Source organism: Electrona antarctica (genome assembly GCF_951216825.1).
Source record: "Electrona antarctica genome assembly, chromosome: 17".
Classification (NCBI taxonomy): domain Eukaryota; kingdom Metazoa; phylum Chordata; class Actinopteri; order Myctophiformes; family Myctophidae; genus Electrona; species Electrona antarctica.
In genome coordinates this window covers 25,867,008-25,883,442 of record NC_136798.1, presented here as the reverse complement: position 1 = coordinate 25,883,442, position 16,435 = coordinate 25,867,008, and the positions used below count along the sequence as shown (strand labels likewise).

The 16,435-nt window shown below is 47.7% G+C and overlaps 1 protein-coding gene across 3 annotated transcripts in view; it reads left to right on the top strand.

The window, feature by feature from the left end:
- The window catches only part of rev3l (REV3 like, DNA directed polymerase zeta catalytic subunit), an 89,609-nt gene that overhangs the window by 52,818 nt on the left and 20,356 nt on the right, over positions 1-16,435 (top strand). For 2 of the 3 annotated variants that reach the window (XM_079525907.1, XM_079525909.1), the window contains 9 exons: positions 4,014-4,159; positions 4,329-4,457; positions 4,731-4,965; positions 6,429-6,568; positions 6,979-11,002; positions 12,025-12,944; positions 14,033-14,118; positions 15,314-15,439; positions 15,573-15,777. In XM_079525907.1, coding sequence (XP_079382033.1) covers positions 4,014-4,159; positions 4,329-4,457; positions 4,731-4,965; positions 6,429-6,568; positions 6,979-11,002; positions 12,025-12,944; positions 14,033-14,118; positions 15,314-15,439; positions 15,573-15,777 — 6,011 coding nt within the window. The remainder of the gene's footprint in view (positions 1-4,013; positions 4,160-4,328; positions 4,458-4,730; positions 4,966-6,428; positions 6,569-6,978; positions 11,003-12,024; positions 12,945-14,032; positions 14,119-15,313; positions 15,440-15,572; positions 15,778-16,435) is intronic. The other variant, XM_079525908.1, reaches the window with a different exon arrangement.

Below are 16,435 nucleotides of genomic sequence, written 5' to 3'. Positions count from 1 at the left end.
CACGCAACTGTTTCCTGTTACACATACTGTAAAAGTACAGTCGGCTCCGTGTCCATGTGTGCAGCTTTGCGTAAGATCCAGCCTGTTCCCTGTTCACTTACAACTGGATACTACTGATGAGTGGAGAATGAAACCTAGACGAGAGGTGAATAAAGAAAGGAGGGGATGGGAGGTGGAGAAGAGAGCGCAGGAGGCGAGCTGGAAAAAGTGACACAGATCTATCGCAGGCCGTATGGGACCGTTTTGGGGGTTTGGCACGAGGGCAGGGCTGGCCTCACGTGATGGAGCTTTGGCACGTCTAGCCGCATACGCACGTGTGTGTGTGTGTGTGTGTGTGTGCGCACACACACACACACACACACACACACACACACACACACACAGCGTTCACTGTTCTCCCACAGCCTGGCTTTCCCAGTCACTCTGGAAATCTGGAGTGTACACAGTGAAATCAGAGAGTGTGAAAATGGACGGGTCCATTTTCACAGTGTTGGGACTGAGTTAAATTAACACTCTGGGTTTTCCTGCGTACACACAGTGTCTGTCACCTCCTTTAGCTAGCTGATACTCTCTCTCTCTGTCTCGCCTCATTCAGCACCACTATTCTCACTTCAAGGTGTCGCTTGCCACTGTATGCTTTGTTGCTTCTAATTTTCCTTTCACCCGCCTGTCTTTTTGTGCAGTATACAGTACGTCTCATTTTCCGTCCCTTCTTTGTCTGGATAATTTTCCCCTTTCCCTCCCTCTTTCTTCTACACTCTGTACCTCTGCTTCTGTCTGGCGCCATCATTTTGACTACGGTGCAACCATTAATACAAAGAATAAAGGAATAATCAATTTAAATAAAAATGTTTTTTTAGTCGTTTTATGTCGTGATACATGTTATGAGCTTGTAGGTCAGCTATTCTTACGCAACCATTGTATAACCAAGTAAAATTGTGCGTTTTTGTGCCGATTTGTTGATGAGATAAATAATGTGATCCTTAATTATTCAATTAATTGAAATAGTAATCGTTGAATAATAGAGCACCGAAGTCCTGACGTCACTGTCTAGAGGGCGCCAGTCCACAGGTTTGTGTACTTTCTATTTGCATTGAAATCCCCATATAATAGGGGGATTTTAGATCTCTTCATATAAGAACTGTGTTTGAAAAATAAACCGATCATCCTGGCCTTTTCACTCATATGGATATGAAGCATCGACTGAAGGTGGAAATGTACAAATATACCCAAAGAGTAACACAATAAGCGCTAGAAACTAGTCAAACAACCCAGAGACTACATTTCCGGGTAGGCGGGGTGACTGCAGCTGCCCGTCACACAACAGAAACGTGTTAATTACGTTTTTTTTTTTTTGTATTGATATTTAATGTTTCGTGGTTACTACGAGTCGAGTCACTGCCAGCTGAGCTTACATCAACGAGGAATCTCAGGAACGCAATGTGTTGACAGCTGGGCGTGACGTATATTAGCAGCGACATTGCTTATACCCTTGTAGTTTCAAGGCTTTTGCGGCCACATTAATTCCATTTTCTCCAGAAACTGGCTGTATCAAATATGAATGGACATCATTAACGACGCACAGCCACCGACAGAAAGAAAGGCCGGGATGATCGGTTTATTTTTCAAACACAGTTCTTATATGAAGCAACCTAAAATCCCCCTATGGGGATTTCAATGCAAATAAAAAAATACATGAACCTGTGTACTGTACAAATTTTGGCTCCGGGCTGGTTGGTGGGGGAGGGAGGGGAGGCCTTGTACGGGAGATGTCGTCGATGTTGGGTGAAAACCTATGTCCAAACTAAAGCTCTGCAACACCTCGCAATTGTCTTGGCTATTTTCACTATACTTTTGTGTAGCAATCTTACTGTATATGACGAAGTGGGGCATTCATTTATGAAAAAGACGAGACTGAGATACAAGGTTTCTGCCTGACAGTGTCGATGTGTTAATCAGAGCAGGAATCTCCCCGGCGACCGCTGTCCCGGCTCCCTCGTCGACATTAAAGTCGTTAGCTACCGAGACTAATTAAGAGACAGCCGCACGCAGACCCTCTTTCCTCCTCCTCTGCTAAGGTTCATCCTTGAACCGGGACTAAAAAAACGAATCTCACTCTCTCAATGCTGTTGAGGTTATGTGAACCAATGGGATGAGAATGAATGCCTGAATGGGGATCGAAACAAATGTATGTGTATATATTGGTAGTAAGTAAGCCTTGCCGAGCCATGAGGCCCATTGGGTAGGAGGCTATTCTGTAGCATGAGGCCGCTTGATGTACAAGTACAAATACTGTACCACCCACAGCCATGAGGAAGTAAACCCCTGGACGCAGGGACCAATCCAGTCCTTGATGCTGAGTGCCAAGCAGGGAGGCCTTGGGTCACCTTTTTATAGTCTTTGGTATGACCCGGCCTTCCAATCTCAGGGTGGACACTCTAACCACAGGGCCACCGAGCTGGTTGTATATATATATATAATATAAATATACACACACAATATATTAAATCATTGTGATTGTCATTGTGATCCAGATGATTGGTGTACATTTCAATAATTTAAGAGTCACTAACTGGTGAGTTGCTAAGCATTGCAGCGGGGCATCCTGGGTAAGGACTGTGATGGTATAGGCAGCTTGTAGCTGAGAGGCATCTGGCAAGAGACCAAGTCCCATTGGCTGGCCGCCCTCTTTCCGTTCAGATCTCTTAATTGCATGCTACACACAGTCTCTCTCTCTCTCTCTCTCTCTCTCTCACACGCACACACACACACACACACACACACACACACACACACACTCTTATTAGATGTACACAAAATGCTATGGAAAACGCTCTTGCCTTCCTGATAATGTGCACACACACACAATCGATTATCGGCTACATAGGCTCATGTACACATGCGCATTTGCTGTTCTTGTGTGTGTGTGTGTGTTTGTGTGTATGTGGCATGCTCACACTCGCATATTGCAAACGCACTTGTTAAGACATGTGACTTGTGATACAAAGAACTGTGGCATGCACGTGCGTGCACACACACACACACACACTAACCAGGCCATTTCCCTAGATTAAGACGACATTTAAGGAATGATAATAAAATAGGAGTAGATGAGGCTGTCCCAGAAATCCCTCGTTCCAGTGACTCAGGTGACACCAGTCAGTTAGTTACCATCTTAATGCATAATATGCCAGGCAAGTGTTGGTCTGTGTTTAAGAGGGCTGCATTACAGATACAGACGAGCCGTGAGGCTCGAAACGGCATGTCTACTATGGTGTGTAAGGAACCTTAAATAAATGTTTAAGCTTTGGAGCTTATTCGTGTGCGGACCATGTTTTCTTTTCTATTATTTACCTCGGCCCGGCACCTGGTGTTTAGTTAGTGGATGTGCGTGCTCTATTGTATTTTTCTGCATTACAGATAAGACATTGGGCCTCATGCGCCAATAAGTTCCTAACTTTTCCTCTTACATTTCTTCCTAAGTGAATTCCTAAGAAGTCCAGTCAGATTCATGGAACGTTCTTAACACTTAGACCGCTAGCATTTATTGACAAATTATGATAATAATTCACGCCAGCATTTTTCCCAGTTGAGCTCTTATTTTGAAAAGCCACATTTCCAGACTTCCGGTAGTGAACACAAACTAGGAAGTTAAACAGGTCCTGGACAGCTCTTGTTTACCAAATGGACCTATGCCGGTGCACTGGAGGCCTCCACATCGTCGGCTCTGTGCCATCAAATAAACCTTGTTTTGACCAAAAATGCCATCTGGGACAAGGAATAGGAGATACAGGCGATAGATGTTTTGTCCAAAGCGCTTTTTAATACTTTTCATTGGTTCAATATTTTTTTAACCAACACAGACATAAAGACAGACGGCAATGATACGCAGTTTTCCACATTGCCAAACAGTATCTTAGGCAGACACAATAAACAAACAATAGAGTAAAACATTGAACAGTTTAATTAAAGACACAAAAGTAATTATTCTGAACGTGTTTGTTTCTGTACAGGACTCAGGCGGAGTCTGCTGTGGGCGAAGAGGAGGAACAAGACTCTTTCTCTGGAGAACTGTCTCTCCATCCAGACCTCCTCACACCAGAAGGACTACAGTGTACACCTGCAAACATGGTGGAGGTGCACAGAGACTCCCACACAGGTAGGACAACACGTCCTGCTTATTGGGCCAATGCAGACCTTGCACACTTGCAAAGTTTAACACTGAGGATTTGACTGTGCGTGTACCACGCTGGTGATAACGACGTTCTCTCCCTTTTCTCTCTCCTTCATATCCTCCTCTCTCTCCCTCCCATCCTCTGTCCTCGTAGGCTCAGTGAGAAGCAATGGCAAAGTTCAGGAGGAGGCCATAGTTGACGAGGAAGCCATTCTGAGTCTACTGGAGAGCAGTCAGACATTCCTTCCTCTCTCCCAGAGATCCAACAACTCATCTCTATTAGGTCAAGCTTCAACACTTATTGAGAAACTTACACAGGACTTAATTCCGAAAAGAACCTAATCCCTCTTCTACTCGTGATATCAAAACTGTTTTACATGCATTGCACCAGTTTACGATGATTACCTTGAAGGCTGTCAGTTTTAGGCCAGATAACATCACAGGTGGTAGCCATGATAAGCACTAATCTCTTGATCCACCATTGAACCATTATCACCATTAAAACGTCATATTCACTGAACAAATTGTTATAATTTCTCTTTCTTGTGATGTGCAGACAGCCAAGACCATGCCATGGCTGACTTGCTGGCAGGCTTGGAGGACGACGGTTTCCAGGGGGCTCCCATGAGGCATAGCTCCCAGCCGCATTCACTTCCTGGAGCCAGCAGCTGTCACTACAACAGTGACGAGGAGGAGGCAGAACCGGAGCTGGACCAGGAGGAAGCCGAGCTCAGCGTGATGATGTCACAGAGATGGGACGGCGACCTCCCAGGGCAGTCCACCCAGCAGAGGTGTGCACTTTGTTCTTGTTGTTTAACCCATTTTGACCCGAGATCAGATTCTAAAAATGTCTTCTACATCCTGACAGTTTTCTGAAAAAGCTATGTTTATATGTCACTTCGATTTTTCAAAAATAGCAGGCCACTCGGTGGCGCGCTATGAGCTTGTAGATCTGCTATTTTTCAATAGCTAAATCATAACATAATGCTAACACCAAAAGGGGTTCCCGCCCAAAATGGGTTAACCGCCTGACTTCTCATTAAACCTTTTGTCAGGGCAGTCAGTAATAGTTCATATCTTTCTTTTGGTTAGTACATTTCTGAGTTATTTGGTCTGAATCATGTAGAAAATCGGCCTCACATTGCTTATGCTTCCACATGCATAATTAGTTTACAATTTAGAATTTAGCAGATGCTCTATCCGTGCGAGATCAGAGTAAGAGTAAATAGTCATAGTAAATAGCCGACTAACAGATATCAGAGTAAATACTCACATACTGTAAGTAGAGTTCCTAGAGTTCCAGACCCCCAGGAACGCGCCCAGGGGGCCGGGCTGGTTCCGCCATGCCGCCCCACGTACGAAGCGGTTGAGAAATGACAGAGTTACCGTGTGGCGGTCCCTCAACTGTACCCTCTACTGTACTGTACTGGCACACCCGAAAGCATCATTTATCATCATATATATATATACTATAATAATTAACCAAATGTCTGAATGTGTGTCTGTCTGAATGTGTGTCACTGTAACTGCCGTAGCTCCTCACTGCTGCACCAATCGCTCCCACTTTTCATACAGGCATTGACCATAATAATATGGAGGTCTTAACGAAGCCCTTTTTCCAATTTAACAAATTATAAATTAATAATGAATTTATTAGTGAATAAAGAATGGGGGCAATATCTCACAACGGGTAAGGGCTAGTACAGTTAATACAGTACGTGTGTGTGTGTGTGTGTGTGTGTGTGTTTGTGTGTGTGTTAGGTTGCGCACAGGTGGTGAAAAACAACCATGCTGTTTTCGTGCTCATACCCAGCCAGCTACCCAGCCACCCACCCACCCACCCACACACATAGCTCCGTAAGGGAGTGGTTGCACCACTCAAAAATCACACCTGTGTGAAGTGAGAGGCGCTCTTATCGTCGTACATCATCATAGATCATCTCATTCCAGGCCAATCAGAATTTGCGTCCTCACCTTCGTCTTCAATGTTTGTGTTACACAATGTTTGTGTTAACACAAAACACTCAAAATTGTCCATTCATTGTCAATCGCATTTAATGTTTGTTTTAGGACAAAGTTTGTGTTTGCACACACACTAAAAGCTTGACACCCCTCAAATGTGAACAAGTAACCGAAATATCTGCATAGAAAAAATAGGACGTATCAAAAAAAGCTGACAAGGAGCTATGAGCTAGAAGATAAACTAGCAATTAGTCTAATTGGATTAGTGTTCCTGTTATCTATGCCCATGCAGGCCATCGGTCAAGGAGATGGAGGACAGCGACGAGCAGCAGGATTCCTCCTCTGACGGCGAGATGGATTGGAGCGGCACCAACGCTCTGTTTGCCAACCTGTCCATTCCCCAGGTCGACGGGGCCGCGGATGACAACAGCGGTGAGTCGCTCCAAACCACGTTTATATTATGCGATAGTTCCTGAATGTCAAATGTCACAAATTCACATTTAAGTATCAAAATGCACACATACAGTACACCTGTAATTTCTCTCTTCTCTTGACTTGACTTTCATCACCTCAAGTCTTTTCATTTCCGGTAGCAAGAAGATATTTTAGAGATGTCTTCTTGTTGTGGATCTCGGTTCATAAGAAGGACAATGCATTTGTGGAAATAAGTGGTCCAGCTCCTAACCACCAAACCCTATATTCTTGTGTTTTATGTCAAATAGCAAGATACTCACATCTCACAATGCAACACATTATGAGCTTGTAGATCTGCTATTTGTTTGCCGAATGTTCACCTACTGTAGTTTTGCTGATTTGTCTCTTTGTATTTTTCTCATCCCTAGATTCATCACGGACAGACAGCGGTTCCAGGACACACTCCTCCCTTACAGTCACAGACAAGATCCTGGCGAAGAGAAGCAACCCCTTCCCAGAGGAGACGATCCACCTGGGGCCGCCATCCTCTGCCAAGACGCTGCTGGAGTGCAAGCACTCCGAGCACAGGCAGGCTCACTCGCTGGGCTCGGAGGAGGCGGTCGACAAGCACAGCTTCCTCTCCAAAAACAGCCAGGGGAGCAGCGGCAGTGAATGTTCCACCGGCTTCAAGGTGAACAAGGAGATCCTTTACATTCCTCCGGTCAAGCATCCTATCCCCTGCAAGACGACCAACAACCACTCTGAGGTGTCGCCGATCTGCGCGGGAAAGGAGGACGTGCGGCCGCTGTACACCTACGAGAAGAAGAAGACGCCGATGGAGCTGGACGAGGCCGATCTGATATTGCCGTTCGGCAACAGGAAGATCGCCCAGAACCGGAAGAAGTACGGCAGCATAAAGAATGTAGAGCAGAACTGTCTGTCCATCCTCCAAAACCACAGGGCCTTTTCCTTGTGCTACTCGGAGCTGAGGAACCACTCCACCAAGACGGAGCTGGAACTCAGCCAGCGGGATTGCAAGAGCCCCATACTCAGGAACATCCCCTCAAACCCGTCTCCCCTGGGTGAGGACGAAGGGGAGGAGGACGAGGATGGGTTTCTCGACCCCCAGGAGGAGGAGATTAATCAGGACAGCGAGGAGGGAGACGTTGGCGAGCTCAAGATCCGCTACGAAGACTACCAGGAGAACAAAACGGAGAGGACCATCGTGGCACAGCAGGAGGCACACTACAAATTCTTCCCCAGCGTCATCCTCTCCAACTGCCTTAACAGGAAAAAGGCCGGGGGGAACAAGCCGACTGACCCCTGCAGCAAACTGGAGCAGGTGCAGCCGCGTAGGTCGCGGCTCAAGCTGAACAGGAGGAGGTCCGGGGTGGCGAGGAGCAAGTTAAATACCGCTGAGAGTCCTGTCTCCGACAGCCAAATCAGCACTGGTTGCACCTCAGTCTTACCTGCCTGTCCAATGAGTACAGGTACCGACACGCCAGTCACAGACGACACGCCAGTCACAGACGACACGCCAGTCACAGACGACAGGCCAGTCACAGACGACACGTCAGTCACAGACGACACGTCAGTCACAGACATCGGGCCAATCACAGATTTCGCGCCAGTCACAGACAACGTGCCAACCCCAGACAACGTGCCAACCCCAGACAACATGCCAACCCCAGACAATGTGCCAACCCCAGAGGATAAGCCAGCCAAAGACCCACCAGTCACGGAAGTAGAGCCAATCACAGAAGAGAAGGCGATCAGTGTAGAGACGGCAGCAACGAAATGTACGAAACCATTTCTAGAACCTCCCGTCCCCTCGCTCACCACGGTTCCCAATATTTCTGTATTAGCTGAAGCTGCCATAGAGGACAGTCCTGGCTTCATTCCTGAGCTATCTGCAAACTTTGCCAGCACTAAGGCCACAGGGCTACCCGCCAGCAAATACACCCTGAGGGCCAAACGCAAAATGACCTACGACAGCGATGATGGAGAGCACTCGGGTGCCTTCCGCTTTAAAAACTCCCCCGCCGCTGTCAAAGACCGGCTTAAGGATGACTCCCCCTTGGGTGCGCTGGAGTTAAAGTGCCAGAAGCGTCACAAGAAGGAACCTCCCATCATAATCAAGTACATCATCATCAACCGGTTCAAAGGTCAGAAGAATATGCTGGTGAAGATGGCCAAAGTGAACGCAGCAGAGCAGTGGGTGGCGCTGACGCCCAAGAAGTTAGAGCAGTATGACAAACTGGCACCTATGAGGGAATTTTGGCCCAAGGTGCCAGAATCTTCTGCAGTCAAGTACCCTGTCAGTGAGCCAAAGGCTAAGAAACAGGCCAAACGAAAGGCAAAGACCAACAATTCTGCAAGCAAGAAAACTAGTACCGCCTCCAAACCTCGGGTCAGAGAGGGGGAACAGCAGGTCAAAAAAAGGACTAGAAGGGGCTGTCAAAGGGGCTTGAATTTGCCTTCCCTGCCACCCCCTCAACCGTGCTACTGTGAGCAAGCCGAAGACCATGACTCTGAGTACACGGATGTAATGGTCGAACTGGGTTACCTCTCTGAGAGATCTCCGAGCCCCGTAGACTCTACTCCGCCTCGCTGTTGGTCCCCCAGCGACCCACTCATGGAGACCCGATCTCCGAACCAGCTGATTAATCCTTTCAGCGACCCATGCCTCAGTTCTATCCATCAGGAAATCCCCACCACATCTTCGGCCCGAGGGGGAGCGTTACGTCTGGGCCAAACTGCTAAACCTAAGAGAGCTACAAACCCTAAAAGGAGGGCGAGTAAGTCTGCCGGTAAGCTTTCCGAAGATGAAACAGAAGAAGCCAAAAAGGGGAAAATGAGACAGAACAGTGTTACTGCTGCTACGAGGAGGAGAAAGACTGAGACGGAAACATCTCAAGGCACTGTCAGCAGCACTGCAACAAGACCCAGAAGGTCACGAAAAAAGAAGGCTGTGGGGCCTGAAAGCCTGTCAGCGAATAAAGACTGTGACGGCTCCCAGGTGCTTTTCCCAGAAGATGAGCTGCCTCCCTCAGAGAACTCATCACAAGCTGTCCCTCCCTTTCAGCAGCCAGACGGCACAGGTAGTCACACCCCAAGCACCTCCCAGTCTGCATCCCTGTCGGGCTCCGACCCAACACCGGCCCAGTCCATAGTGCCCAAAGCCGAGGATTGTGAGACCTCAATTATGGAGGTCAACCAAAATATTTCACTTCCAGGTCCAGTGCAGCAGAGCCAATCATGCCAAACCACAGTGGTTAAAATGGAGGCCACACCTGAGGATCTCACAGACGCTCAAGTGAAATCTCCACATAGACCTTCACTGGAGGCAGAAGCATCATCCTCCCCATACTCAGGCCCTAGAAACGGGATGATACCCACTCTATCGGAGACACCTTCTGGCTTGGCTGTTCTGAAGAAGCTTCTTCAGAAGAGGCGGCAGGGGCAGGCTCTTCCTCTCCAGGTAGTCGGCACAGAGGGCACCACAGTAGACCCCACAAACAAGGCTGCGAAATCGAAGAGAACCACATCTACTACGCCCAGGAAGCCCCGCGCCCCCAAACTGACCACACCCAAGGAGAAGAAGCAGAGGAACAGGAAGGCCAAAGGCGATAGCAGCACCCATCCCGAGGCACCGTCGATGCAGGAGGCCGTTGCCTCCGACGACAGCCCCATATTCCTGTCAGACCCAGGCCTGGACAGCAGCTGCTGCTTCATAGAGGACAGCCTGTCCCCGGAGCTCCCTCACAATTACAACTTCGACATAAATGCCATTGATCAGACGGAGTTCTCCAGCCCGTACGCAGGCAGTCAGTTCGTCCTAACTGATAAGAATCTACCGATCAAGTTCCTGAGTGACGTCACCCAGGACGCCGTACCCGCTCCAGGTGTGGAGAAGAAACCTGATAAGCTGTCCAGCTCGGCGGAGGAGTGGCATAGAGGCGGAGCTCTGAGTCCTGAGCTCTTTGACCCAACGGAGAATGGGGAGTCTGCGTCCAATCAACTCGCTCTCTTTGACTGCGAGAAAGTCATCAGAGGTAGGGAGTGGGGCAAGGCCCACAACCTCAGCCCATTTCAGGATTTCCACTGTGAACGAAAAGAGCTGCTCTTTTCAGCCTTTGACCCCGTTCTGCCGTTGCCGTTGAGTTCCAAGTCATTTGTGGACAACGAGGGCTCGCCCAACGGGGACCCGTTGGAGGGTATCGACACGTTCACTTCCACCAGTAGTTCCCCGCGCTCCGTCAGCTCTCTGTCCCAAGTCAGGGCTAGTCAGCTGTTGCGGGGGGGAGTTGGAGGCACCCACATCCTTAAGCCTCTCATGTCCCCTCCAACCCGCGATGAGATCCTTAGCACCCTGCTGGACCTGGAGATGTCCGAGGCCATCTTCAAGGAGCCCTTTTGCAGTGACCCCTCAGACGCCCCTGTTAAACCCATGTAAGAGCACATTTGGTTACTCTGCATAATTTGACTCTTATTTTTAGTCCTTATTAAACAGTCATCAATCCAGTGTTGTAGAATCCTGCTTATGAGGAAACATGCTGCTTATATTTATATCAGCCAAGGATTTGTAAAAAAAAAAAAAAAATCAGATTCCATGTGACTTGTTTGTGTTCAGACTTCATGAAACAAATCAGATTCCAATCTCGATATGGCGCAGATGTGATTTAGACTGGATTTGGCTCCCAGTATAAATGGGGCCTAAGTTAATAGCCTTGGGAACCTAGTGTATGGTTCCCGAGCCATGTGGTCCATATAGGCCATGTCCTTTCTCCTGTTTCTGTAGCGTGAGGCAGCTCTCAGGGACGACACTCTAACCACAAGGCCTCTGAGCTGCTTAATCAAAGTCAAGTCAACGATGTGTAGTTTTAAAGTCACAGATAGTTGAGTACAAGTCATGGGTTTTTCAGTACAAACGCCTTGACTCAAGTATAACACTGCCATCTCACTGATGAAGGCTGGATAGGGCCAACACGTTGATCTACAATGAACCATTTCTTCATCAAAGGCTTTTTATTCTTTATTCTATAATAAAGACAGCTTTGGCCTAGTTTGGAGAGTGCTTTGGACTCTCTCCCAGTGTCTTTCCCAGTATTGCCAAACGGCATCTTCAATCACTTCTTCATTTAGACACTGTGGCCCTCTTCACTTAATGTTTTAACAGGGTCTGCTAAATGCCTACATTGTAAATTGTTTTATGGATGCTACAAGACTATCTTAAAGCAACCGGTACGTAGTATCATGTATATCAATATACTAGGGGGATGCCATACTGTGTATTGTAGGTCAGTTTGTCACCTCCCCCTTCACATTCAATTGATCCGTGATTTTTTTGTGTGGCCAGATGTAATTTCCTGGGGTCTAGTAGGACTATAGTAAATTATATAATAATAATGTTCTCTGTTGAACATAAATACATCATTATGTACTCCTCCTGTCTTGCCCCATCTCTTGACCAGGGAGGTTGGTGGCCGTAAGCTGACCGTGGAGACCCGGCTGGCCAAGGAGCTGTCCGAGTTCAACGGAGACCTGTCCCTTGAGGGCCTCGACTTCTGGAAGACGGTCTTCTCCGCCATGACCCGGCCTGCTGCCTCCTCCGAGCCCCATCAACCTCAGGGAGCCCAGCCATCCTCCTCCACCTCGGCGTTGAGGGCAGATCAGGGTGAGCAGCTCGGCTCGACGGCAGGTGACCAGAAGGTCGCCCTGCTGCCCTGCAGAGACCCGCCGAGCCGCGAACGCGTGCAGCTGTGGTTGGAGGCCAAGAAACAGTACGAGCATCTACAGCGGGGAAGGAGAGCCCGGGAAGGCATGCTGAAAGCGGGGAAGCTTGTGAGCGACGCCCTGGACAGGACTGAGCAGCCAACTGGTTTCATAAGCCCGGTAGTCAGGGATGATGCACTTTCCAGCAAAAGGACTCAAAGGCATAGGAAACACAACCTGTCCCTACGTTTATCTCCCCTCGACACCACAGCCTCTCAGGACAGCCCTACCGGGGTGAGTCCCATTTCGGACCCAGAGGAGGAAGAGGTAGAAGAGGGTAAAACCCACTCTCCAGATTCCCCAGAGTTGCCTCCATGGCAGCAGTCCTCCCAGCGCAGCCCGTTGGGGCCCAGCAGGCCGGAGGAGGAGGAGGAGGAGGAGGAGGAGGAGGAGGTGGCTGAGAGAAGTGAGCGGTCTCCAGAGCCCCTGTCCCCAAGGCTCTGCACCTCCCCAGAGGGGACGGAAGCAAAGCCACTCCTCAGCCCCTCGCCTTTTGCCACCAGGGACGAGGACGTGGGGGGGACCAGTCCCCACCTGCTTCACAGTACCCCTTTCCTCAGGAGACGGCGGGGGTGCAGGGAAGACGTAGAACCTGTGTGCAGCACCCCCGTGGCTGAAGGTAGGGAACATGTTTTTTTCTGGGAGGGAAATGTATGAAAGGTACTCTTTAAAGTGGCATGGGTTGCATTTTTGAGTGGTGTAAACCACTCCTACAACTGGCTTTGTTAGTCTGTGCAGAAAAAATGAGCATGGTTGCTATGTTCACCCTGTTCACCCGGGTGTGATTTAATTACGTCAGACATGATTTCATTACGTCAGACAGGTTATATAAGTAGCCTGACACTCAGCCTGAATTTTCATTTCGTTTCACTCCATTATTCAGTCTGAAAGCCCTCCCTACTACAGCCGTTTCTGAGATGGGCGTTGACAAAGAGGCAGTCTTCGGTGATTGGTTCATACCAACCAATCAGAATAGTAGGAAAGCAGATGACGTTGTTGTCAATCATGTGGCTATGGCTAACCCGTTTGCTAACCAAACAAACACAGCCAACGAGCGCTACTAGCATGTAAACAAAAGTGGTAAAATATGTCGGATGATGATGTTTATAAAACCCCTCGTGTCTGTAAAGAAACTATTCATCATACGTCGATTTAATAGCCAGATTGATACGGCCGTGAGTCACCGCAGTGGGGGCAGCCATGTTTGTTTGTGTCTGGACGGCGCTGTTGTTTTGACGTCATCGAGTTGAAACGACGCTGATTCGTCGTACAGATTTCCAAACGAGTCTCAGACCTCCTTCGAGAGCGTCACCAGACCCTGAATCGCCTGAATATATTTTTTTAATGGGCGTGGCTAGCGATTCAGGGGCTGGAGCCAGGCTAGTTATATAAGACCTACACCACTCAGTTCACACGGGTGTGATTTTTTTATTATTTATATAAATCATTAAAAAAGATCATAACTAGGCTAGACTTGAATTGTCCATACCCACATTTTAAAGTATTTTGTTCTGGTACTGAATAAAAATGTGGAAAATCCCAATGTTATGGCTGACATTAGAAATGGCTTTATAATTGACCAGAGAGTTGGGTGCAAAATTAGTTTCTAATTTGTCACACTACATTTAATTCACTGAATACATTTTTAATGTGAGGAATGTGCAGTTGCGTATTAACATTGTGCCGTCGTCGTCCTGTCTCTTCCAGAGGAGTGTGTGTCTCAGAGACGCCAGCAGAGGAGAAGGAGCCAAGCAGAGCCTCTGAGGAGAGTCCTTCTCACTACGCAAATGAAGGTCACATGAGAAAGACTTGTTCCCTAATACTGTAGTGTATAGTCAAACTTAACCACATGAATGAACCCTAGCATCCCTAGTCTGGGGCGAAGAGATATGGTTTTCCGGGGGAAAAAGTAGCCGACCTAGTGTAGAGCCCTGGGGGACACCGGTCAACTAAGTGTATGGTATTTAATTAATACTGTATACAGTATATACACGTAAAACACATTACTGACATTCTAAAGGTCCTTTCGCTGCCCTTTATTTATTTTATTTTTCAGACGTCGAGGGGCGACAGCGCAAGCGTATTTACGTGGGCGCTGTCCCGCAACATTGTCGCGCGCGTGCTCGTTTTGTGCACCCGCGACTGACTAGACCTGCATTCTTTTTTTTTTTTAAAGATATTTTTTTTGCGGCTTACGCCTTTTATTGGTTTTTTTGAAGGGACAGACAGTAGGCTGACAGGAAACGGGAGAGAGATGGGGGAAGACATGCAGTAAAGGCCGTGTCGGGCTCGGGAGTCGAACCCACGCCACCGCCTGGGCTAGACCTGCATTCTGTTTAGTTTTTTTTACAATTGCGTTGTCACACCCTACATGAGCAGACCTGGAGCAGACCTTACGCTGATCCAGGCGACAACATCTGCGTTAATCAATGCCAATCAAAGTACCTTTAAGCTGTATGCATAATTATGGTGCATTGTGATTCACATTTAGAGGGGCTCATTGTGTAACACTTGATTTTACAATAAATCACCGGGTGTAACAGGGCAATGGAATACAAAATGCATTGGAAGGTCACCCCTCCAATGAATTCAGCAACAACCTCATTTCAGTCTGAATTTAGGTTAAATTGCTTTATAAATGTCTATATTCAATTTTTATATCCTCTTATTGACAACATCAGTAATGAGATGGCTGAAAAGGAAGTGAACAGATATGATAGATACTATTAGGCTTCTCATCTTGTTTCTGTGGTTAACCACTTAAACCGTAAATACTTATTTGACAGAGGCAGAATGTTTGCCTATTTTTGCCCAGAATAGGGACGCTAGTGTTCATGTGCTTAGTCACTACATCATCTGGTTCAATAAATGTTTTCAATGCTGCGCGCACACACGCACACACACCCCCTTCCAGTGGATGTTGCATACTTGTTCGTTCTGACTCGGACGTGTTGCTCATTCCGACGCTTGCTCGTTTACATTCCACAGAACCAGTTTAGTGCTCTGAATGTGCCAAAGAAAGACAGCTCTGAGATCGAAGGCCCCAGCATCAGCAACTCGTACGGCTTCAAAGTCAGCATGCAGAACCTTCAGGATGCCAAAGCTCTGCATGAGGTCAGACACACCATACACACACACACACACACACACACACACACACACACACACACACAACACACACAACCCTAATGTCTTGAATTGATGTCGGGCTCAATCTCTCCTTGGTTTGTGTCCTTTTCCGCTCCAGGTACAGTACCTAACACTGATGGGCATGGAGCTCCATGCCAGGACCCGCCGGGACCTGGAGGCCGACCCAGAGTTTGACCCCATATGTGCCTTATTCTACTGCCTCAACTCCGACGCTCCTCTGCCAAACTCGGACAAAACCCAGCTGACTGGTGCCATCGTGGTGAACAAGGAGGACCACAACACTGACCGAGGTGAGGCCTCCAGTAAGTGTGATGTCGGAGAGAGATTTGTTTAGTTTTTTAGGCTACATGCAAGTCCTGATAACCTCTTAATTCAATTCAATTGCCTTTGTTGTCATTGCACAATGCACATAATCATCTCGGAGTTGCTGTGCAGCTCCTAAATTAAAGCCTGGGTTCCAGCCTGAATCGCTGCGCTCTGTGATTCTGAATTGTCACTCACTACTCAGTCTGGACAGAGGCTGCTGTCAACTGTTACGTAGCCACGTTGTTGCTGATACGTCATTATGCTTCTCACTGTGGAAAAAAATAGCGCTGTTCAAGACTTGAGAGTAAAAGGGTTGGCGGTGGTTCCGCTGCCATCAGTGTATGAATGTGTGTGTGAATGGGTGAATGTAATGCACAATCTATGTAAAGCGCCTTGGATAAAGGCGCTATATAAATCCACCATTTACCATTTACCATTAAAATCCTACGGTAAAGAGTAAACAATTCAGTAGTCCACTGTCAGATTCAGTAGTACAAAAAAGTGACTGTGTGGGGTGAGTTTAGTGAATGATAAGGGGACGTTGCAAGACAACAGCAGTAGCTGCGCAGTGCGCATTGACACAACGTCAAACTGGTGTTTTTCCTCAACCCGCACCACAGACCAATCAGAAGCCACGGTTCCATTTCAACCTTT